This window comes from Talpa europaea (assembly GCF_964194135.1).
Source record: "Talpa europaea genome assembly, chromosome: 1".
Lineage (NCBI taxonomy): Eukaryota > Metazoa > Chordata > Mammalia > Eulipotyphla > Talpidae > Talpa > Talpa europaea.
This window is the reverse complement of record NC_140073.1, coordinates 79,841,236-79,864,788: the sequence shown is the minus strand read 5'-3', so window position 1 is coordinate 79,864,788 and position 23,553 is coordinate 79,841,236. Positions and strand designations below refer to the sequence as shown.

The window sequence follows — 23,553 nt, the reverse complement described above, 5'->3', positions numbered from 1 at the left end:
ACTGGAAAGCAACAGGAAGGAGTATTATCTCTGCTCTAGGCCCCACATGCCCAGGCTTGTTTCATCTAGTGGACCACAACCCCAAACCCTGTCAAAGACTGGGCCCATTCCTGTCATCTCTGAGTAAGGCTTAAGTAGGGACCTTTAGTTCAGTTGCGTTCCTTGATGATAGCCATACCTCTGGAATGTTCCCAGCAGTAAGTGGGACTGTTCACTTGAGGGGGTTTATCCACGGCCACCAGTCAGACATCACAAACTGCCAAGGGAAAAAGTGCTGGCTTAGAAGCTGTGCTGACATGAACTAGCTTTATCTTTTTTTATTTCAAGTAGCCAAGTCCACTTTTACAAGAGGGTGCCAAGCTCTACTTCTCAGAGTTAGAAAAACACTAGCAGATCTTTCAGAAGCTAGTATTCTTTCTGAAATGTTCTGGTTTCATGATCCCCAGTGGTCAAAATTAAAGACCAGAAGATTCCTTTGCCATAGAGAAGCATGCATGAATGCACACAGTCATTCATTAGCTCATTATTCAGTATCAAGCCATATCTATTATCCTGCAAGCCCTGAAGAAGCTGGTAGCAAGAATGGGGCAGTATATAGGGTTACAGTTGACTTGAAACAGACTACACCATGGCTCCATGCTCTTGCTTTCTTCATATCCTACCCTAACACTACCCTCCAGTTCCTGGCAAGGAACAGTGCACTGCAACCAAGACTGCCCTTACTCGGAGCAGAAGTGTTCAGTGTACCCATCAGTGCAAGGGGATGATTATCTTCCCTCCAGGAAGTCACTTCTCTTCCTTTCTTAGAAATCTTTTTACCTCTCTCTGAACACATTTGTTACTCTGCAGACATGTATGCAATAGGCAGTTGTTCTCACCTTACTTGATGTCTCAATAGTATTTGACACTATTATATGATCAACTCCCACCTTCTTGAACCATTGGTTTTTTCTTTTTTTTTTTTTTTTTTTGGCTTCTAGAACATCACACTTCACGTTTTCCTTCCACCTCAATAGCTACTTCTTCGTCTCTCCTAAAAGACTAAGACCGAGACCTCTTCTCTTTGCTATGCGGTCTCTCTTTAGGGGTCTCCTATGTCCGGTGGCTTATATACTGGCCATATCTAGTTTCCCAATTTACGGAACATGTTTGAGCCCCTTTCTTAAACTCCAAACTTATTTTAAGCTGGTATTGTATTAGCTGAGTATTGTTATTTTGGATATTCTATTATTCGATAGTTATCTTTTGCCATGTAACAGACTGCCCCCAAATATAGCAATTTAAAATAACAAAAATTATCTCACAGTTTCCAAGGGTCAGCAATCCAGGAGTGACTTTACTGAGAAATTGTCTTCAAATTGCAATCATCTGAAGGCTGTGGAGAATCCACTTCTAAGCTTACTCATGTGGTTGTTGCCAAAAGCTTTCAATTCCTCACCATGTGGGCCTATCCACATGGTTACTTGTGTCATGGCAGCTGACGTCCTCCAGAGTGAGTGATGGGGGACTGGGTTGGTGGGGGAGAAGCCAAAACTGAAGTTGCAATGTCTTATACAACCTGATCTTTATAAAGTAATAAACCAAAACCACTTCCGCGTTCTGCTGGCCAGATTCTGTGTGTATGTGTGCAGGGGATACCTGGTAAAGAGTGTGGGGGGTGGGGGTACTGCACAGGGTATGAATACCAGGAGGTAGGGATCATTGGGGCCATCTCTGAGATTGGCTACCACAGGTGATATCTCAAAATGAACATATTCTAACTCAAAATCTTCTATCATCCCCTAAAACTTGCTCTTCCCTCAACCTTCCTTACCTCAGTAAATGATGGTGTTACTTACTCAATTACTTAGGCCTTAAACTCTCAAGGAATCCCTGACTCCCTTAACATCATTGAGTCCATCAGCAAACTTTGTATATTCTTTCAAAATACAATCCAAATCTAATCACCTTTTTATCCTCTCCATTGCTACCTCAGTCCAACCACCACCCACCATCCCCACTCTTCTACTTCCATCCCTACCTCTGCAGTGTATTCACACAGTAGACAGACTGAAGATTTTTTTCAACTGCCAGATCATCATACTCCGCTGTTAAAAATTCTCCACTGGTTTTCTTTCAAGGAAAAATAAATCCCAAACTCACAATTTTGTATAATCTGGTCTTTGCACATCTGTCTCACTTTGCTACTTCTCCTCCTTTCACTTACCCTTTTCTAACCACACTGACCTGTTTTCTGTGTCTCCAAAGGACAAAAGTTTACTTCCATCTCAGAGATTTATATTAGCTAATCACTAGCTGGAATGATCGCCTAGACACTCGGCAGGCCTGCTCCCTCACTTTCAATGTCACCGACTTTCAGGTCTTCGCTTACCACATCTTTTTTTTTTTAAGAGTTTCTCTGATATTTTTATTAAGATCCATTTCTATTCTTTTTTCCAAATATTTTTTTATTAATTTTATTATTATTTTTTAAATTTTATATATTTTTTACATCATTTTTCATTTTTGCACAATGTATGCATTTTCATCTTGGTTATAGTCCTCATGCAATTTGCAGCAACATGGATGGAGCTGGAAGGGATCATGCTCAGCAAAATAAGCCAAAAAGAGAAAGAGAAATACCAGATGGTCTCACTCATAGCAGGGATTTAGAAAACCTAAATAAGGGACCAGGAAAAAGACTAATTATAATAAAGTAAAAATCAAAATCAACAAGCAACTATTAACCAGAGACACACTTCCGGAGGGTAGCAGGGAGGAGGGAGTAGGATCAAAATGGGGGGGTGGGAATTGTATGGGGACTATAACCACATTTCTAAAAGCATTCTCCCTCACCTCAATCAACGTCTACTTGGTGTGCCTCAATATAATCTCCATGAGGACAAGGGTCTTTTATCTGTCCTGGTCCCTACTGTATCTCCTATGTCTGGAACAGTACCTGGCACATAACTGACACCAAAAGACACTTGCTGGACTAATGAATGAAATATAATATAAATGCTTAGAGTCTTAAAAATCCTAGCCTCAAGAAAAAATCTTAATTGTTAATAGTGATGTAAGCATGTACAGGTGTGGGAGGGCCCCACAGTGAGGATATTTCTTATTTTCACAAGCATTTGTCAAGCTCTTTGCAGCACATTACAAAGAACAAAGGAGGATTTTAAAAATTTGACAATGTAATTGCTACTTTCCAAAGGACCTTAAAATTGAGCACAAAATCTAGGACATGCAATACAGTTTTTTAGCCTCTCCAGTCCATTTGCCATGCTATAATGTGGTGTAAAAACCACCATTTCACTCCCCTGCTTAAAACTTCAGCGACTCACTACTGCCCTGAAGATAAAGCCCCAGCTTCTTGCAATCATCCCACTTTGCCTCACTATTTTCATTTTTTGTCCTTCTCCACTCCATACCATACTGCAGCCAAATTGAAATTCTGGCTGTTCACTAAAGATACATTTTCTTGTTTCTGAGTTTTTGCCCATCCTGTTTTCTATAGCTGTACTATAACATTTTTCCTATCCCCTTCTTTATCAATTAACTTTTGCTGCAAAATAAACTGCCTTTCTTTTTTCTCTTCCTTCAGCAGACTTCTATGCAAGTCTTAGGGTTCCCAACAGGAAGAGAAAAAGGCAAGCCCCAATATGCATGTGCTTTTTAAGTCTGTATTGTGCTTTTTAAGTCTGTATTGTGCTTGCCAGTATCTTTCTTGATCCCTAAAGCCTAAGTGAAAAACATAACCCTATACTCACTATGATTCCTGTACCACTGTTGTCAATAAATGAATGCATCTAAATAATAAACAGACCTCCAGTTCATACAACTGACTATACTCCATTTGATGGCAACCTTTTCTACTTGATGGGAAAGTCAATGAAAGGAGGGAATGTGTTTCAGTTTGTTTTATCTTCAATGCCTAGTACAGTATTTGATACAAAGCAGGTACTTAAAAATATCTGTGACATAAACACAAAACTAAAACAACAGTAAAATGGGACAATTGCCATTTGAAAAAAGGAACAAAAAAGTGTTTATGAGACTCTTGTCACACTCAGCAGGCTGCAAATATTCATGAAGATCTGAGATAGCATAAAACTAATATAATAACAAAATGCCACCGGAGGGGGAGAAAATTAACCAGAGAAAGCAGCACTTTCCTTTTTATTAAATTCACAACCTTTTGAAAGTCCAACCTCTTTTTGTAAAATGTTTCTTGTTACTAACTTCCTCATTAGAAAGCAAACTCTGTCCGTGAATGACATACCTTCTTACTTGGCACAACACTCAGTCCTCAGGTCTGTGTCTGTATGGTTTCCCAGCAACAACTAAATCCAACATCTGAGATGAAGACCAGAAATCATCATCCCTAGTTCAAACATACATATGTATATATACACACATATATGTGTACACACACAGTTTTTTTGGGTTTTTTGTTTTTTACAAAAAATAATATATAACACAAAGTTTACATGGCTCTATTCATTCTTTAAAGTTACATAGGTCTATGCTTCAGTATAACCATTTTTTACTTTGGATTAAAGTGGGAATGTCAGGCCTAAAAATATATTTAACATTACTGAACAGAGGTGAGACAGCAACACAGACTTAGTAAATCTTGATGAACACCTAAGTAGAAAAATGTTGTTATGCTGGATGCTACACATCCCCACCAATTATTTTCATTTCACCTAAAATACAAAAGCAAAATAGTGCATTGAAATAATGTTCTATTCATTACACTAGCACATATCTAATTATACTGACTGCATGATAATCTCTATGTATCAAGAGTATATTTTTAGAGTGTGCTCAACACTACTTCATGAAATACAGTATCCAGCCAGCAACCACAAAAAAGGAATGCATGCTGTACAGCAGGAAGAAAACAATAATTTGCAGGTTGACATCTTACATGGCAATCAAGAACAAGAGAAACAAAACTTACAAGATAAATATAAAACTAATTTGCAGTGATATTTAATATATATTGTTATCAGAAGGAATACATTTATCTGTCACAGTTACATGGAAAAACACATAAACTATGTGAGATTCTAATTTGCTCCTAGAATATTCAAAATACTCATCAAAAGTTAATTGTTACAGTGAAGATGATCAAGAGGTGATTGAATAAACAGAATGTCATTTAGTATTTTAAAAATACAGATTCCGGGAATAGAGGCTACCACCAAAATATCCAGAAAACTGTGTTAACAGATACTGCATTCTGCATACTTGATACTAATAAATATAACAAGTGTTTACACAGACTATGAATGCAGGGCTAGTCGTGGAAAGAATGAAATGAACACCAGTTCCACCAGGATGAATACGGAGAGCTCCTGTTGTTTTTTTTTTGTTTTGTTTTGTTTCTCGTGTCTCACTTCCCCACAAAACTTGAGTCATCTCTTTGGGGCAAAAAAATCTTTCAATAGCTCAAGCCCATCCCCTCTGCTGCCTGCAAGATAAAACAGAATCCAAGCTTGGTTCTGGAAAGTCTTCCAGATGCTGGTATGATTCTCCATCATTCAACCGGACAAGCCCTCTTCATGGCCTCTTTGGGTTCTAACTGGCACAATCTCCCCCTACAGAAGGGGCCAGCAAGGCCTCTGAAACAACAGATGAGGTAACCCTGGAAGAATTAGAAGAAGGAGGTATCTGATGAAAAGGCACCTGCAAGTCTGAAATCCTCTTTGGTGAGAACACTGTACATGCGCTGAGGCAGAGCTCGCGAGTATGGAGCAGGGCGGGGCACAGTAGTGCGCAGAATGAGTTCCCGGCCAGCAGGGGGTGGGAAGTCTGACGTGGAGTTCTGCCTTCTTTCTTCTGGGGAGCCCACTCTCCTCAGTTCTTCCTCTGGTGGAGATGCAGCTGCAGCCTTGAATAGAATCAAATTGCTAAATTCAACAACGAGTCAAGTGCTACACTTAGATCATTTTAAAGGACAGATGAAAAAATATGACAAAAACATTAAAATGTCCTACATTACTCAGTAATGCAGTTAATGCATGTTATGAGCACTCGAAAAAAAACCACAACACACAGAAAAAATGTAAGAAACAGTGGCATGCACAGCCAGAGAATACAAATACATTGGTGACAGTGTCAGAAGGGATAATGACTGCCAAGCAATCTGCTTGAAAAGTGAGGGCTAAAGGTCATATTAGACATCTGATGAAAAGGGAAAGTGGACCTACACTGGTTTATATACATTTCTTCTAGCAATGACCCAACTCGAAGTGTGATGTCCTCAGTCTAGTAATGAGCTGCTTCTCTCCAGAGCCAGGAAAAGATGGTTTTTATACTGATTATTTAAACTGATTCTATTTAAGGTTCCCTTGCCAATTTAATACTGGGGATGATGACTTTGTTTGCTGGGTAGCTAATAAGATATAGAAGTGGCAGAGGCCCATGTAACAATGGTCACAAAAGAGAAGTTCTCAATATTTAAGGTATCTATTTTTTCATTAAAATTTTATAAAATACATATTCAATTAGAGCTTTCATTTTTAACTCTGATCACTATACTTCTTTCATTTCTCTGACCACCACACTTGACAATATTGATTGGGAAAAATAATTGTTTTGACAAGAAAAACATGAAATCATGTTACACTAAACATCAGCAAGAAGGGAATGCCAAATCCAGACTGTTAAAGAGGTGGTTAGTCTTAATGACCTTATGAAGTTACAGGGATGGGAAGGAACAAGGAACTATGAGGGACAAAGGCTATTTTGTTACCTCATCAGAAGATTCAGTCAGCTTGAGAAAAGGGTGAGAAAAGAAACAGTGATGAAAGGGAAACAAGCAAGATGGATTAAAAAGAGCTAGACAAGAGATTTTAAGATTATTTCAGAGACAGCATGCACTACATCAAAAATATGATCCTATCAAAAGAAATCAAGACAAACACACACAATACAACACACCTCGCTTGTCAAACTAAGCACACATCCCATCACTCAACTCATGGATCTGATGGTTCAACAGGTGACAGAGTGTAATTTAAATGGGGGAATGATTCAACAAAAATCTAGCTCTTTTATTGAAGAATTCAGATGCAAAAAAAAAGTGCAATGGCTTCAAAATGGGTTTGAATTTAATAGGTGTCTCAAAGTTACTCAATTTAGCAAGACTGAAGCAAAATCCAATCAGTGGTCTGATTGCTAAACTTCATTTAGATACATTTATGCCATTGACACATGTAATCATGAAGTATATTAAAATGCAAAATTTTAAGGAAAAATTCAAAAATATATAAAATTAATGTATACTATAATGTATAAATAAAATTAATGTATACTTTAATATATACTATAAAAATTCTCAATGTTTTTCATTGTAACTTATTAAAAATATTAACACCCATTTTTAATAAAATGGATGTATCAGTTAATTATGAAAAGAGAAGTTACACGAATGGACTTTAATAATTTACTTTAGCCATACACCTAAGGATTGAATTTAAAAATGAATAAACCAGCTACTTGTTACGTGAATGACAGTCTGTCAATTCCCTAAAAACATTCATTGCATGATTTAAAAGTTTGAAATGTTTTAAAATTGCCTAATATGGGATAAATTTATAATTTCAGTATCTGTTAAAGGGGATCAACTACAAAATGAGGTCATTATGAAGATGACACACTCCTATATTTACTGATATAGAAAGGTTAAATGGAGAACAAAAACAAAGTAAATTATATAATACACTTTTTACAAAATATACAGTGTATACACTAGATGTTAAATGCTGAGAGTAAACAGTAGGTAGTAACATATGACTAATATTTAATATAATTTCCTGTACTGTCCAAATTTTCACAATGAACCTTTACTTACAATCAGAGGGGGAAAATGCAATTTCCACTTTGGGGGAAATAATTTTATGTAATCATTACAAATAACACACTCAGTTTTATAAAAATATAAAACTTCAGATTTTAAATTGTCCTAAGACAAGTTTTAATAAATGAGAAAAAAGGAGACGGTTTTTGCAATATGAAGAAAATTCATATTGTTGCTAACAAGGAAATGTGTTACAAACTTCTGGATCTAAGCTGATAAAGTTATTATAGTATGTGAAAACAAATTCAGTTCTTGGTTCCCTGCCAGAGGCAAAAACCAAAATAAATGAAAGTACATATCTATTGTTTTCTAAAACTCTAATTTATAAAGAAATACAGCACTTGGTTTTTAACCTGAAATTTGTAAATTTAAGAAGTTATCCCTTAAATAATCTCAGGTTTTAGTTCTTCCTAAAAATTCAGATGAGTAGATTTGGCTATTATTTTGAACATATTAACTAGATATACTCCAGACCAACTCAAAGAGATTATGAAATTATTACTTCATGTGTAGACTTAATGAAAATTCTTTATCTTATTTGATTCTTAGAATTACATCCTTAAAAGCTGGGTCATTACAGTGTCATCACAATGCAAGGTAAGGGAGTCAGCCTGTATTTAGTACACTTCATAATACTTTTACCAGAATCTTTAATACTAATGAGCCCTGACATGAGAATCATCTGTGGGATGCCAGCAATTCTTAACCAATAAATAAGATCAGTACAGAGAGTGTGAGCACAGAGTATTACTAATATCACTTTCCTAAAAATCAAATTTTAATTTTTTAAAACTTCAAATATATAACAGTGAAGATAATTTTTAAATCAAGCTTTCTCTCTGTGCTGAAGCCTAAATTTTCATAGTCCTAAAAATCTGAAACCTGCTTTTCCTTTCTAGGAAATTTCTAAAGTTAGATCTATGGATTCATTTGCAGTACAAGGAGTTTAAAATTGGTAAGACTGGCCTCTATTCTAATTTGAAAGGCATAAACATTTTTTTCTGCAGCCTAGCATTAGCCATTGTTAACCAAGCCAAGGGATTTCAGACCTTTCTAATTTCTGAAATTTATATCCTAAAATAAACTTACCATTTTACTCAAATGTGTAAGAAAGCAAAAGAATTTCAAAGACTCAGAAGTTACTATTACTTTAATGTTTGAACCTAACCATGTGTGAAATCAAAACAGCCATCTTACTGAGTAGCGGTCTAGAGAGATCATGATATAGTCAATGATAAATCTCACATACCCTCTGAGCATTCATGAACAGCTTGTGAATGATCCTGCCAGCATGCCCTCTTCCTGCACCGATGACTAACACCTCAGGCTGCTCCAAAAGGCAACTTACAAACCTAGAAGAGAGAAGTAATGAAAAGATAAAAAGGAGCTGCATAGTTCACATTGTGTCAGTCCTCCTAGATTAATTCTGTGGGTAAATTCTCAAATTGATACTGGCTAAATCTATCAAGGCAAAAGTGGAAATTTTGTAACAACATAGACAGACATTCGGAATTAAACTCAGATGACAATCTGACTGCCTTAACTGTCACAGGATCTATCTCTGTCAAAGCATAGAAAGACTCAGTATATTTCTTTCAGACTAGAAGCTTAGAAAACACTACAGTAAACATAAGATAAAAAAAAATTCTGGACAACAAAAACCAAGTGTTACTCATACAGCAAAATAGTGATCCAGATTTTTGGTTTTATTCCTTTAGAGTATAGATGCACACTTGCTTAAAATATGTTTTTTCTGGGCAAAGTGTCAATTGCAAACTGTGCCATTGTTTGTTCGAAACACTGTACTTCTAAGTATATCACAGGTAATGTATAGTGGAGCTAACAGAGTCAAAGTCACAGAGCCACCCAAGCCAGTATGTACCACATGCTCACTGGTACATAATTAATTCATACTGCTATTTTAGAAATTTTAGAAATTATTCTCTAATTGATTTTTATTCTGTTCATTTAAAAGGAAGGAAATTCTTGAGAGCAAAGTAGACTGGGAGAAAATTTTACTCAAAAGATACAAAATTCAAACAAGAACTTGGTAAAAGCTCTACTAATGCCTTGTTAGGTTAATATTAAATATTTAGCATCAATAATTCTATTTTTTATGGAAAGATTATGAACAACTTAAAGTTATGATAAATTCAATCAACTGAACTAGCTAATTTGGAAATACTTTATCACATACTAAAACAATGTCCTTTCAAGCACTACAGGCAAAAATGAACAAGGATTCAACATTAACAGGATCCACTGGAAACAGTGTCAAATCTCAGAAGGAGGAAAAGACTGCCCCAATCATTTTCCTCATCTGGGAGAAGCCACAAAGTTACTCTGTCAAAACGTATTCATAAGGTACACAGGATGTTCACTTTTGCTACCACAAACCTTGCTTAAATTTACATTAATAACCAGAAATAAAGAACAGAAATACAGTTTCAGAATACCTCAACTGTGGCTAAGATCAGTAAGAACGGAAAGAAAAGCTCTGGAGTACTTTGAGTAACAAGGAGTGAATAATTTCTCAACATGAAACTGTAGGCCCTACATCTATCTCCAAGAGCAAACAAGAAAATTCCTAGAAACAGAGAACTGGTAGGAGAAAGGGAAACACCTTGAAAATACTCAGAAATATAGTAGAAGTCAAACCCTACAATAATTAAACAGTTCTTTGTCTATAGTAAGTGCATGTTACAAGTAGTATAAATATACCATAAAAGAATCTCAATATCCTATTAAAATTTTTCTAAACAGGGGCCTCCCCGGTGGCACAGCGGTTGAGCGCTGGGTTGCAAAGCTGCCCGCAGCCTCTGCAGCACCGGTTCGATCCCCGGCTGCTCCCCAGCCACCGGAGGAGGGTCCCACATGGCGCGCAGACCTCTCCTGCTGCCCGCTGCTCCCCTCAGCAGTGTACTTCGGTCATTCTGCCTGCTCTACTCCCCGCTCTGGCTCTGGTGAATTCTCTCACCCTCCCGCGCTTCTGACTATACCCAGTGCTTGTATAAATAATAAACAAACAAACAAATAAATAAATAAATAAATCTTTAAAAAATTTTTTTTTCTAAACAGATTGATGGCTTTTCCTACTGCAGACAAAACTGAGTTAGTCAAACAGCAATTACCTTTCAAGATCTTCCTTTTCCTCCTCTTGTTCACATTTTTCAGTTCCAAACTTGGCTTTTAGTGAACGGGCTCTTGCAATTATAGCTTCCACATTAGTAATTTGATGGATGATTTCCTAACAGCAGGAAAGGGAGAGACATACATTGGAAGCCAACAAAAAAGCAAAGCCTTTAAACATTGTATTTTTTAAAATAATTATTGCCAACAGGGGAGAACACTTAGCAAGATCCTGATATGGTATCACTTACTTCCAACTTCTTATCTTCTGGATTGGGGAAATGCAAAACTTTACTGGAATGGGATATTATTTGCTTTATAATCTTCTTAACTGAAGAAATGTTTTCCAGATTTTCTATTTTTAAAAAAGATCAAAGCCATCATTAAATAAGGTAGGCAAAATATACTTTCATTTTGGTAATGAACTAAATTACTAATCAAATAAGACATTTACCTTCTTCCTTTACCTTGAGTACTGCTGCATGAATTACACAAGGTAACAGATGCCGAGCAAGGTCTGCAGGTTTCTGAACTACCAGATAATGCAGCACCTGAAGGAGGCCCAAGTTTATGTTTAAAAAAAAAAAAAAAAATCAGTGAAGTTAAATAAAGCAGCTGTTTACAAAAGTAAAAAAATCCTCTGGCCTACTGAACTCACAAATGTGACAAGAGTGGAGAAAAGCTCTCTTCACTTAGTACCTATCCTCCTCATTCAAATTAAGTAGCTACTACTTCTAAAGATAAGAATAAAGTTACTGAAAACACCTAAGAACTTCTGTCTCTAATAATGGTGAATATTCTCATGTTTTTTTTCCTGTTTCCTTATGTAATACATGCAAATTAGGAAAATATAAAGCAAACAAAAACCATCTGCAAATTATACCACATAGAGATAACAATTAACAATGCAGCATTTTTGTTCCAGAGTTTTAAAAGACATCAAATACAAGTAAAATAATAATTACACTTACAAAGCATCAAAAAAGCCTTTACAGTAATTGGTTACTTGCTCCCACTGACTTCTGCTTACATATCTATTGTCTAAGCTCTCAAGGCCTCTTTGAGGCGGCCACTCTACGATTCCTTCTAATTTCTAGTAAAAGTAGAATTAGCTTTCCTAGTATAGAATTCATACTTTCCTTCAAGTCCTACCATCTCCTCCAAAAATTATATAATTTATTTTGTATTTCCCCTACCCCCTACCCCTACTTGTCTAACACAAGGTTTTCAAATTTCCAGGTAGAAGGCCTGGAGTATTTGTTAAAACTAGACATAAAAATTTGAAAATCTCTAATTTTCTAGTTTTACTGCAGATTATTGATTGTTTCTATTATGAAACCTACTTCTATTTTCCTTGTGCTCTAATATCACGTTTTTGAATGTTTCACGTGTACTTGAAAACACAGTATTGTTCAGGTGCAGTGTTTGAGCTATATATAAAGGATCAACCTTACTACTGAATTTAGGTCCACTTGACTGACTTGTACTAGAATAATGTGTTAAAAGTCCTCATTATTAGTGTATGTTGATCTGTTTCTCTGTGCATCTCCTATGCTTTCTGTTGTGTATAGTGGCTAAAATGATAGCTGTATCATAAACAACCACAACAATTAAATCCTTATTGTTATCACTTAGTATATAAAGTATTCATGTTTATCTCAATTAATGCTTTTCTGCTTAGTTCTCCTTTGATAACAGGATCACAATGCCTGCTTGTTTTCATTCGCCTGGCAAATATATGTCCATTGTTTATTTTGTAGCCTTTCTGAGTCAGTGAATTCCTTCATTAGCAGAGAATTGATTTCATATGACTATCTTCCACAGAAAGTCCACTTAACATTGTTGATGGGGTCTTGAACTGCAACTTTACATGAAACAACATAGGACTACAGTAGGTCTTTGAAAAATACTTTCATTTGACATTCAAGATGGCTTTTTTCCTCATCAATGTTATAATGAATTGATATTGAAAGAAATGACAATGGTAACAAACTTGCATATTATAATTCTGTGTATGATGTGATTTTATTATGTATGTTTCACTACTGTGTTCTTTTAAAAAATTTTTCTTAGTACTTAGGAAAGTTTGTATTAGATATCCTTGTTTTAATATCTTTCATGCTACCCTTAACTTCCTTATATAGCAGATGTTTTTACATCTGATCTGACAAATTTTTTAACTTTTTTTTTTATTGAACTACTGTTATTTTACATCTTTGTTCCTGTTTTCCATGATAAAGGATAAAGAATTTCTCCCTTCATGTGTGGTCACACATGACAGGTCTCCCACCAAGTCATCCATAAATGTCCACCATAATACGTTGTGCTCACCCCTTTTTTCTCCCCTACTTCTCTTGTTCTCCATCCCTTCCTGTATGCTGACAATTTTAAATAGTATCCTCTGATTACCACCTACTATTTATGGATCAGTCAATGAACAGTCTCCTCTCTTTCTTTGGCCTCACCTGTTTCGTCACATTCTTTCTAATTTGCCCCTTAATATAATTTTCACTAATTATTCTTCTATTCATGTCTCCACGTAGTTTTATTCTCAGTTTTAAAATAAATTAAATGTTTATAATTGGCCCTTTGCCAGTTTCCTCATTAATCTCAGGCTGAATGAAAGTCAACCTCTTTTACTTTGTTGTTCAGTAAGGCAGTAACCAGTCACAAGCAGCCATTCAAAAATACAATTTCTATGTTTGCTAGCCACATTTCAATGCTTATTAAAATCACATATGGCCTTGGTTACTATTTTTTTTTTAACTTTTTAAATTTTTTTTTAAGATATATTTATTTATGCACACAAGAACTGGGCTACAGGCCAGAGGTACAGGAGGTGAGAGGATTCACCAGACAGAATGGGGAGCCGAACAGGCAGAGTAACTGAAATAAACTGCTGAGGAGAGCAGCTGGAGAGACAGGAGAGGTCTGCTGCACCACGTGGGTTGCTCCCTGGCTGGCAGGGGATCGAACTGGCACTGCAGAGGCTGGGATAGCATCACAGCTCTTTGCTTAACCCCTTGTGCCACCACGGAGGCCCTGGTCACTATTTTGAATAGCGTACAGCTATAGAACATTTTTAACACTGCAAAAAGTTCTATTGGACTGGACAGTTTCAGTGGATTCCATAAGAATCTTCAGAGAATACTTTTTTATAATCTTGATACTGAGATATTTTGGCAGGACACAGTATCTGGTTTATATATTTTCCTTACATTTCTTTGAAAATGCTGTTCCACTTTGCCTTGCTTTGTACATTGCTTTTGAATAACCTATCTCTTTTTCCTTTTTAAGATATTTTCATATTTTTGCTGGAAGATCCTGAATTTATATATATATATATATATATATATATATATATATTTAAAGCCTAGTAATTTTACAGTGATATATTTCAAAGTTCATTACTCTTGGTCAATTTCCCTCTTCATCATGTGAGACCTCTTGCAATATATAAATTCACGTTTACTTTATTTCTAGAATGTTTCATTAGACTGCAATTTTATTTACTTTTGTTTCTGAAAACAAATTTTATTTAAATAAGGCTTTATATACATCACATAACATTAAAACAGGATTGCAGTTTTAAATATTAGTTCCGTTCTAGAGTTTTGATTTTTTTCTTCACATATAATAAAATGAACACTATTCCTACTTTATCTTTCATTTCTACTACTTTCTTTTCAACCCCTCTTATTCCCTTATCTCAATTTCAATTTCTTGTCTGTTTTTCCTTGTTGACTTGTATTAAATTTAAATATGAATCTATTCTCCCTTTGGTCTCTTAGAGTTTAGTCTTTATTTTTGATACGGTTGCTTTTTTCTTCTAATTCTATCCTAGGTTAACCAGCTGTAGTTTCATTTCTTTGTGGGTTTTTGTGCTTCTTTCTGTTCTTGGTTTTAGTATTTCCGATTAAACATTATTTTTATATACCCCTCCATGCTTGTTTGACGATATCTGATTGAATTTGGAGTGTTATGTTATAATTTTCTTTTGCTTGTGGGTCAATATTCTGGGAAATATTTCATTAACTGAAAGGATTCAATTTGTATTTTCTGGTTTTCATACTCATATAGAAGTGGTCTGTTCTTTGTCAAGATATCATTTAATATGGTTAAAACTTAGTATCTGCCATTTGCTCAGCTGAACAATGCTGGGAGACACAAAATACATTTAGAAAGGAAAACTGATAGAATTGCCATGGGAACCTGGCCATGGGTCCACATGACCAATAGGGGGCTATCAAGAATTCCCAGGAATGTGGAAACAGGGCAAACAGAACCAGGTAGGACACTTTCTGTGCAAAGGTCCATTGAAACCTGATGTCTCAGGGGATAACAACCAGCAGAGATTACTTTAGTCATAAAAAGCAGATGAAAACAGGTTATAAATCTTCCTCCAATGATATCTCCTCTCTTGTCCCCTGCTCTCTTGTACGGTATTTCAATAAATCTGCTTTTTCTGTTCTCAACTCTGGTGAATTCTTTTACCCCTGCACTTCTGGCCTCATGTCAATATTAGCTGGTCACATTTTTTACTATTTGTAATAATGTCAGTTTGAAAGTAATCCTCTTTTGCAGCTCCTTTAAAAATTTTTATTTAATCATACAAGAACTGGGGTATAGGTCAGAGGTACGGGGATGAGAGGATTCACCAGAGTGGGAAGCAGAACAGGCGGATCTACTGAAATACACTGCTGAGGGGAGAAGCGGGGGAGACAAGATTGGTCTGCTACACCATGTGGGTTAGCTCCTTGGCCAGGGGATTGAACTCAGGTTGCAGTGGCTGGAGATAACTTGACAGTGCTGAGATGTTAGCCCATGTGCCATCAGGGAGGTCCCTTTTTTCTTTAATGAATTGCAAGGAGTGGGAAAGTTGATACGTCTTACTTCGCTTTCATTTCTGAAGGATCCTTAATTTTCCCTATTTCCTTCTTTCCCATCATTGTTTTATCTATAAGGGTATCATTCTTTCTGCATATATCTGATTTTTGTCAAGGCAGCCTCTCTCTTTTCTTCCACTTCCAATCCTAATTACCTTCAAGTCCCTTTCCTGTAGCAAATGCTATGAACTAACAAGTTCTACCGTTATTGAGTACTGAGTACTCTGGCACCTGGCATTAGGCTCTCTCTTTCTCAGTATCTTTGGGCTCCAAGTCCTCTGTATCCTCAGCTCTTCTTAAGATCCCCTGTCTCTACTCTCTCACACCCACAGTAGGACTCAACTGGAATTTGGCTTTTTTACTTATTGTTGATTTAAAAGTCAATCTCTACCGTCTAGTGATGTCTAAAACATGGATTTATTTACTCATTAATTTCATATGGCTTGGAGAAGGTAGGTAGGCAGGTAGGTGGGAGGATGTGGGGGCAATTTGATATTAGGAGTTGCCACCATTTTCCAGAACTCCAAATGTTTTTTAATAGTTGCAAAATAATCCACTAAATATTTGTGACATATTCTATTATACCAAGCCCTATTTCTGGAAACTAAAATTGTGATTATATTTTCACTGAAGAACTTTATTGAACATCATTCTTATATCTTTATCTTTATGTATTTCCCTAATAATTTTTTTGGCATAGAATTGTTAGATCAAAGAATATGACCACTTTTAAGGCTTTTGACATATACTGTGAGATTGAGATAGTCCAATGGTAAGCATTCTATATAAAATATGCATGTCCTTACATCTCAGTAACATCTTTAAAGACTCACTCCCCAAAGCAAAGAAAGTGAAGGAAAAGACAAACAACTGGGATTACATCAAACTAAAACGCTTCTATACAGCAAAAGAGACATTAACCAAAACAAAGAGATACCCTATTGACTGGGAGAAAAATCTTTGCACACCATACAACTGATAAGGGACTGATCACAAAGATCTACAAAGAGCTGAGGAGACTCAACAAAAACAAAGCAAACAATACAGTCAAAAAATGAGCAGAAGAACTAAAAAGACACAACTCCAAGGAGGAAATGCAAATGGCCAACAGACATATAAAAAAATGTTCAACATCTCTTGTAATCAGGGAAATGCAAATCAAAACCACAACGAGATACCACCTTATGCCAGTGAGAATGGCTCATATTAAATAAACCAGCAACAACAAATGTTGGCAAGGATGTGGTGAAAAAGAAACTCTCCTACACTGCTGGTGGGAATGCAAACTGGTCCAACCACTATGGAAAGCTGTGTGAAGGTTCCTCAAACTACTAAAAGTGGAGCTTCCACTTTTAGTGGAATTCCCAGCAATTCCACTCCTAGGAGTCTACCCAAAGGACACAAAAACATTAATTCAAAAGGACACCTGCATCCCTATATTTATTACAGCACTTTTTACAATAGATAAGCTATGTTAACAACCTAAATGCCCCAAAATAATGACTGGATCAAGAAGATGTGGTATCTATACACAATGGAATATTACTCAGCAATCAAAAAAGATAAACTCATGCCATTCACAGCAACATGGATGGGGCTGGAAGGGATTATGCTCAGTAAAATAAGTCAGAAAGAAAAAGAAAAATATTGGATGGTTTCACTTATAGGAGAAATGTAGAGGAAACATGAAAGGGGCCGGGGGGGAGAAAATAATAATAAATTAAAAATCAAAATCAACAGGCAATTATAAATCAGAGACATTCTGTAGGGGAGGAGGATGGTGAAGGATCAAAACAGGGGTAAGAAGCGCACAAGGGACTATGCTGATGGTGCACTAGTGAATTGGTGGTGGGAATTTTATGGGGACTACACCTGAGAGAAGAAAGGATATATTGTACAAAAATAAACAATGATGTAAAATATATATGAAATAAATTTTAAAAAATTATACTCTATCACACCACTACCATTTGTGATGGATGATAACATAAAATGAAAAGTATTTGTCTCCATATGATTCATTTTAGCAAACATTTGTTCAGTGCCAGGTATGTTGTGAGTAGTCAGCAGTGTATGAGAATAAATATGAAAAAACCCATATTGTTTGGACCAAGGTTAGCAAATTACAGCCCACAAGCCAAGCCTGTTCGTATGGATCATGAGCTAAGAATAGAACGCTTTTACATTTGCAATTATTGAGGATAAAAATCAAAAGAAAAATATTTTGTGACATGTGAAACTTACACGAAATTCAAATTCCTGTGTCCATAAATATTGTTTAGGAATAAAAAAATAAATAAAATAAAATATGCATGTCTTATTCTTTGGTGTATTTGCAGCTAGTTTTAAACCTTAATAGTAGATATAGAAACAGCTCATTAATGCCTTGCTTCTCAAGTGTGTTCAAGGTCTTCAAAAAGCTAGAAGAATAATTAGCATTTTAGTATTAGATACCCACACTAAGTTACCTTTTCTGCTTCCCGTGTATCATCAAAGAGTCTCCTCTGCCTTCTAGCAGGAATTGGCTTAGCTGTTTCCCAGGCTTCTACCCACATATTGCTTGGAATCTTCATTCGGGCACTCAGTTCTCCTCTCAAAACTGTGTTGCCCTTTTCGTCAGTCACTTCCTCTTCAATATAATCCCGGGGTGAGTACCACCTCACAAAATCTTCCAGAAGACAACCTGGATTCGCTGCCTAAAATATGACAAAAGTTTACAGAATAAAATAAAATCAATGGGTACTGACAAACCTACTGCAAAAGCATACATTTCCTTTCACAAAAAGTCTACCTAATCTTTACAAAATCTAATATATGACATTAGTTTGTGTGTTACTATTGAAACAAAATGGTATAATACCAAAACCATCTTATTTTTGATGTCTCTATTTTATGGAAAAAGAAAATATTTTCATTTGATGAATCTGGAAATAAAAACTCAATCTAAAGTTAAAGTAATTCTCTTAAGCAGATTCTAAGTTTTTTTAAGTTAGTTTAAAATTATAGTATAATGACTACTCAATACTGAGAAAAGTATCAAAGAAACTCAAGTTGAGTAAATCAAATAATATATGACATGATCCAAACAACAACACAATGATGGAAAAGTTCTGCTCTGTTTCCCACAATAAATCAATACTGGTACTGCGATAAATATCAGCTAATCTCAAAATGTTCTTCTATTCAGCATCAAATTTTTGTGCTTTACATAACAAAAGCATAAACTGCTTTTGTTAAGTGGAATTTAACCTACTGTTTTTCAAGTTTTGAAAACAAACTATTTAAAATTTTATTTAGTGGACAACTCTATATAATTAATAATGAAGCATACCAAAATCCTTTTAGTAATTTTACATTCAAGCCTGAAAAAAACAGTAGAGGTTTCACAGTGTTAATGGTAAAGCATGGAGATCTTTTACCACAACATATTCTTCCAGCTTTAAGTATCATATTTAATTGCCTGAAAGAGTAAGTGAGGTAAGCAATAAAAAAAAGTGCTAATAAGATGGTCATTTTCTTTCTTTTTAAATTACATTAGCCTCCGAACAAAATAAAAACATAAATTGAATGCTCTGTCTTAAATGTGAAAGGCAAAACTGCTCATTTTTCCTGGTTGAGCTCAGAAGCTACCAGTTTAATCATCATAACCAATTTAAGAAATCCCCCTGAGGGGATGAGGAATAAAGGAGGGTCATTAACTGACAATGAACAATATAAACTTCTAAGGGCTATGGCATCATGGCAACAAAGAACTGCTGTGAACTACAATGGATCAAGATTACAGAATGACTCCAGGATTCCTGTACAAAGATACGGATATTAATCAGACAACACCACACACACATGAAAACATCTTAGGAAACTAGAGAGGCCTGGAGGGAAGAGAGTAAACTGAAAAAAAAAAAAAAAGAAAAGAAAATATTTGACTCCTACACTACAGAATGTATTAAATATTTCACACCAGAATTATTTCTTCTTGGTTTTGCTATATAAGACTGAACATATAGCTACCAGAAGGTCAAGGCTTACTTCAGCTATGGTTTATCTTCATTCTGTTGTTACAGGCATGTACTACAAAGCTATGCTTAAGTAAAGACTCTGCCCTTCTGGAATGGAAGATGTAGGTACCTCAAGTATATGTCAGCATTCATTCAAAGCTCTGGGGACTCTCCCATGTACCCCTAAAACCATATCATCTCTATATGAAAGAGGAAAGGCAACCATATTTATTTTAGAGTGACTACATGTTTCCTTAAATATATAATTTGATACCCACATGGGGCAGATGTATAAGCTGGCTACTTGAAATACAATCTATTTTCTGATTAAAAGAATTCCTAGGGCCTCCCCTGGTGGCGCAGGGGTTGAGCGCTGGGCTGCGAAGCTGCCTGCAGCCTCTGCAGCAACAGTTCAATCCCCCGCCACGGGTGAGGGTCCCACATGGCGCTCAGACCTCTCCTGCCGCCCACTGCTCCCCTCAGCAGTGTATTTCATCCATCTGCCTGTTCTGTTCCCCACTCTGGCTCTGGTGAATTCTCTCACCCTCCACATCTGACTGTACCCAGTGCTTGTATAAATAAATAAATAAATCTTTAAAAAATAAAAAAAAAAGAGCGTTTAAAAAAAATTTAAAAATAAAAGAATTTCTAATAAAAACAAACAAAAGAAAATTGTAGGTGCCAAGGTTAGTCCAAGTGTCTAAGAAACCACAATTTTGATGGAACAGTGTTAAAGAAATTTTATAGACCCTTAAGATGACGTGCCAATATATTTCTGTGGGGAAATTTTCAACAGTTCCAATTTGGAATTTCCTCCTGTACATGCTTCTGCAGGCACAGTGTAGCAGGACAGGCAGAGACAAAAATGAAAGCAGGTGGAGGTCAGGAGAAAAATAGCTGCTGTGGAGGCTAGTATTTCCTGCTGTGCATACACACTCTAAACCAATACCCTTCTCTACCTTTTTGATTTAAAATACACCGTAAGAGCCAGCTGGCTTTTATTCACTGTACCAACTTTAAAAAAAAAAAAAAAAAAAAAAATCTCTCTCTTTTCTCAGAGAATAGACACATTTTTTTGTACATTTTTAGTCTCTAATGAAAACATGCAGCTTGAGAGGTTTACTGAAGATTTTTTAGATGGGAAAAAATAAGCAGGGAATAAAAAAGCTCCCTTTTATTGTCACTTAAATCTGCTAACAGGGAAGATAAAAGTGGCATAGGTTTTCATGGGGTATTCAAGTAGAAAAAGCAAATTCAGCATGGCCTACATAGCAAAAAGAAGGACTGAATGGGGACTATGAAATGGGGACATGGAGGCCATCACAGCAGCAGCAAGTTAAGGAGAAAAGCCTGTGCCTTGAGATAATTCAGCAGCAATTGGAAAGGGAAGCCCTGTGGCCCACTAGGCTACCCACTTGGGTTTTTGTTTTGTTTGATAAACAGACTTATCTCTGTTTTCAAGAATAAATAACTTAAAAAGCAAAAGTCAGTTCTTCATTCCTGTGTTTTTAAGCTAATAAGCCAAACATGACCATTCTCTCAATTTTCTATGTTGTAGATACATGTCTGTATCTAAGCCCAAAATTCTTCTCTAGGAAGCAAATTTGCCTACTCAACCTAAATGGTGAATTCTAAGAAACCTTCCATGACCTGCTCAGTAGAGTCAGTTACCTTCTGACCTTGCCTTCATAAGTGAAGGTCTCACAAATACTCCTTTACATATCTTTCTTTACATACCTTCTCCCACAACCTCAGTATACTCTGAGGATAAACACTGTATTTTTTACTTACTTAATCATAATGCAAGTCACAGTATTTATAGGTTTATTGAGCTATATTAAATCCTAAGGGTTTCCTAAAGGCCTTGCATTAAATTGGCTGAACACACACAAAGGAAGAAACCATTCTGATACACATACAGAAATGATTCAATTTTAACTTTTAACCATTATTCAAATTTGTTAAACTTACGATGTTGTACTACAACCTTTAGGGAGTGAAAGTAGGGTGCTGTAACTATTGGTGAAATAAAAACAGTTAATAAAAAAGTCATTCAGGTGCTCATACAACTTTATAGAGTGACATCCACAGCTTCATCCCATAATAGTTCAAAATAGATCCTGGAGGGGGCCTCCCTGGTGGCGCAAGGGGTTAAGACACAACCTATGCAGCCACTGCAGCATATGTTCCATCCCCAGTCAGATGGGGAGCTGGGGAGCGGCCCTGTATGGCGCAGCAGACCTCATCTGACTCGCCCCGCCCGCTGCTCCCCTCAGCAGTGTACTTCAGTCAGTCCGCTCCTTCTGTTCCCCACTCTGTCGCTGGTGGATCCTCTCACCCCCCACACCTCTGTCCTGTGCCCCAGTTCTTATATGCATAAATAAATAAATCTTCAAAAAAAAAATCCCGGAGTTCTCATAGTGTGACCGACCTTAAAAGATTCCATATCTGAGAGCAGGCAGGCACTCTGCATGCGTGCTCGGAGGTGAGCCCCTTCTGCTGATGTGCCTAATTTAGCTAGAACCTCCGACTGCTCTTCTAGCAGATCTTCTGTCATAGGTGCTGGTTCCTGTGAAGCACAAAATGATAAAGCTCAAGAAAAGTCCTTTTTAGACAAAACAGAACTGTAAAAATAGAGTAAGACAACAGTTAATTTCAATTCCAGCAGTCGCAAAATATTTAAAAGAATTCTTAGAAATTTACAAGGTTCTCAGAATCTACATAAAAAGGCAATAAATTAGGAAGAATAAACATGACTTTCAGCACCTCCCCCTGAATCCCTCCCATAGGTAAGATTATTATGTTTCCCTTGACAAGATTGCTAGTCAAAAGAGGAATTTGGGCACTAAACATTTTTCTGTCTATTAATGACAAAGAAATAAGTCCTAATGGTATTTTTATGTATGTCATCATGAGTGGCACTGTAGTTTCTTACTGTCTTAAGAAAAGTGATATACATGAAAATAAGAATAAAGGTAATAAATTGAACCCTGTTTAAAAGCTCCCAAGCAGGGCCTCCCCTGGTGGCACAGCGGTTGAGCGCTGGGCTGTGACGCTGCCCGAAGCCTCTGCAGTGCTGGTTCGATCGCTGGCTGCCAGCGAACGTCCCACACAGACCTCTTCTGCTGCTCCCACTGCTCCCCTCAGCAGTGTACTTCGTCATTCTGCCTGTACTGCTCCCCGCTCTGGCTCTGGTGAATTCTCTCACCCTCCAGCGCCTCTGGCCTGTACCTAGTGCTTGTATAAATAAATAAATCTTTAAAAATAAATAAATAGGGCCTCCCCGGTGGCGCAGCGGTTGAGCGCTGGGTTGCGAAGCTGCCCGCAGCCTCTGCAGCGCCGGTTCAATCCCCGGCTGCTCCCCGGCCACCGGAGGAGGGTCCCACATGGCGCGCAGACCTCAACTGCCGCCTGCTGCTCCCCTCAGCAGTGTACTTCGGTCCTTCTGCCTGCTCTGCAACCCGCTCTGGCTCTGGTGAATTCTCTCACCCTCCCGGGCTTCTGACTGTACCCAGTGCTTGTGTAAATAAATAAATAAATAGTAAAAAAATAGACAAATAAATAAATAAATAAATAAATAAAATAAAATAAAAGCTCCCAAGCAAACAGGTCATATGATGGAGGGGCTGTTTTGAGTTTAGGTTCCAAAGACATTCTAAATACTAATTCTCACAAGAGGTTGCTACTT

The 23,553-nt window shown here is 36.6% G+C and overlaps 1 protein-coding gene across 2 annotated transcripts in view; it reads right to left on the bottom strand.

The window, feature by feature from the left end:
- Positions 1 to 5,644: 5,644 nt before the first annotated feature.
- The window catches only part of RAB3GAP1 (RAB3 GTPase activating protein catalytic subunit 1), a gene marked incomplete at both ends in the record, with an annotated part of 80,452 nt that continues 62,543 nt past the window's right edge, over positions 5,645 to 23,553 (bottom strand). The window contains 8 exons of one of the 2 annotated variants that reach the window (XM_084235377.1): positions 5,645 to 5,881; positions 6,746 to 6,766; positions 9,102 to 9,204; positions 10,984 to 11,099; positions 11,233 to 11,336; positions 11,436 to 11,532; positions 18,336 to 18,563; positions 22,297 to 22,434. In XM_084235377.1, coding sequence (XP_084091503.1) covers positions 5,645 to 5,881; positions 6,746 to 6,766; positions 9,102 to 9,204; positions 10,984 to 11,099; positions 11,233 to 11,336; positions 11,436 to 11,532; positions 18,336 to 18,563; positions 22,297 to 22,434 — 1,044 coding nt within the window. The remainder of the gene's footprint in view (positions 5,882 to 6,745; positions 6,767 to 9,101; positions 9,205 to 10,983; positions 11,100 to 11,232; positions 11,337 to 11,435; positions 11,533 to 18,335; positions 18,564 to 22,296; positions 22,435 to 23,553) is intronic. The other variant, XM_084235378.1, reaches the window with a different exon arrangement.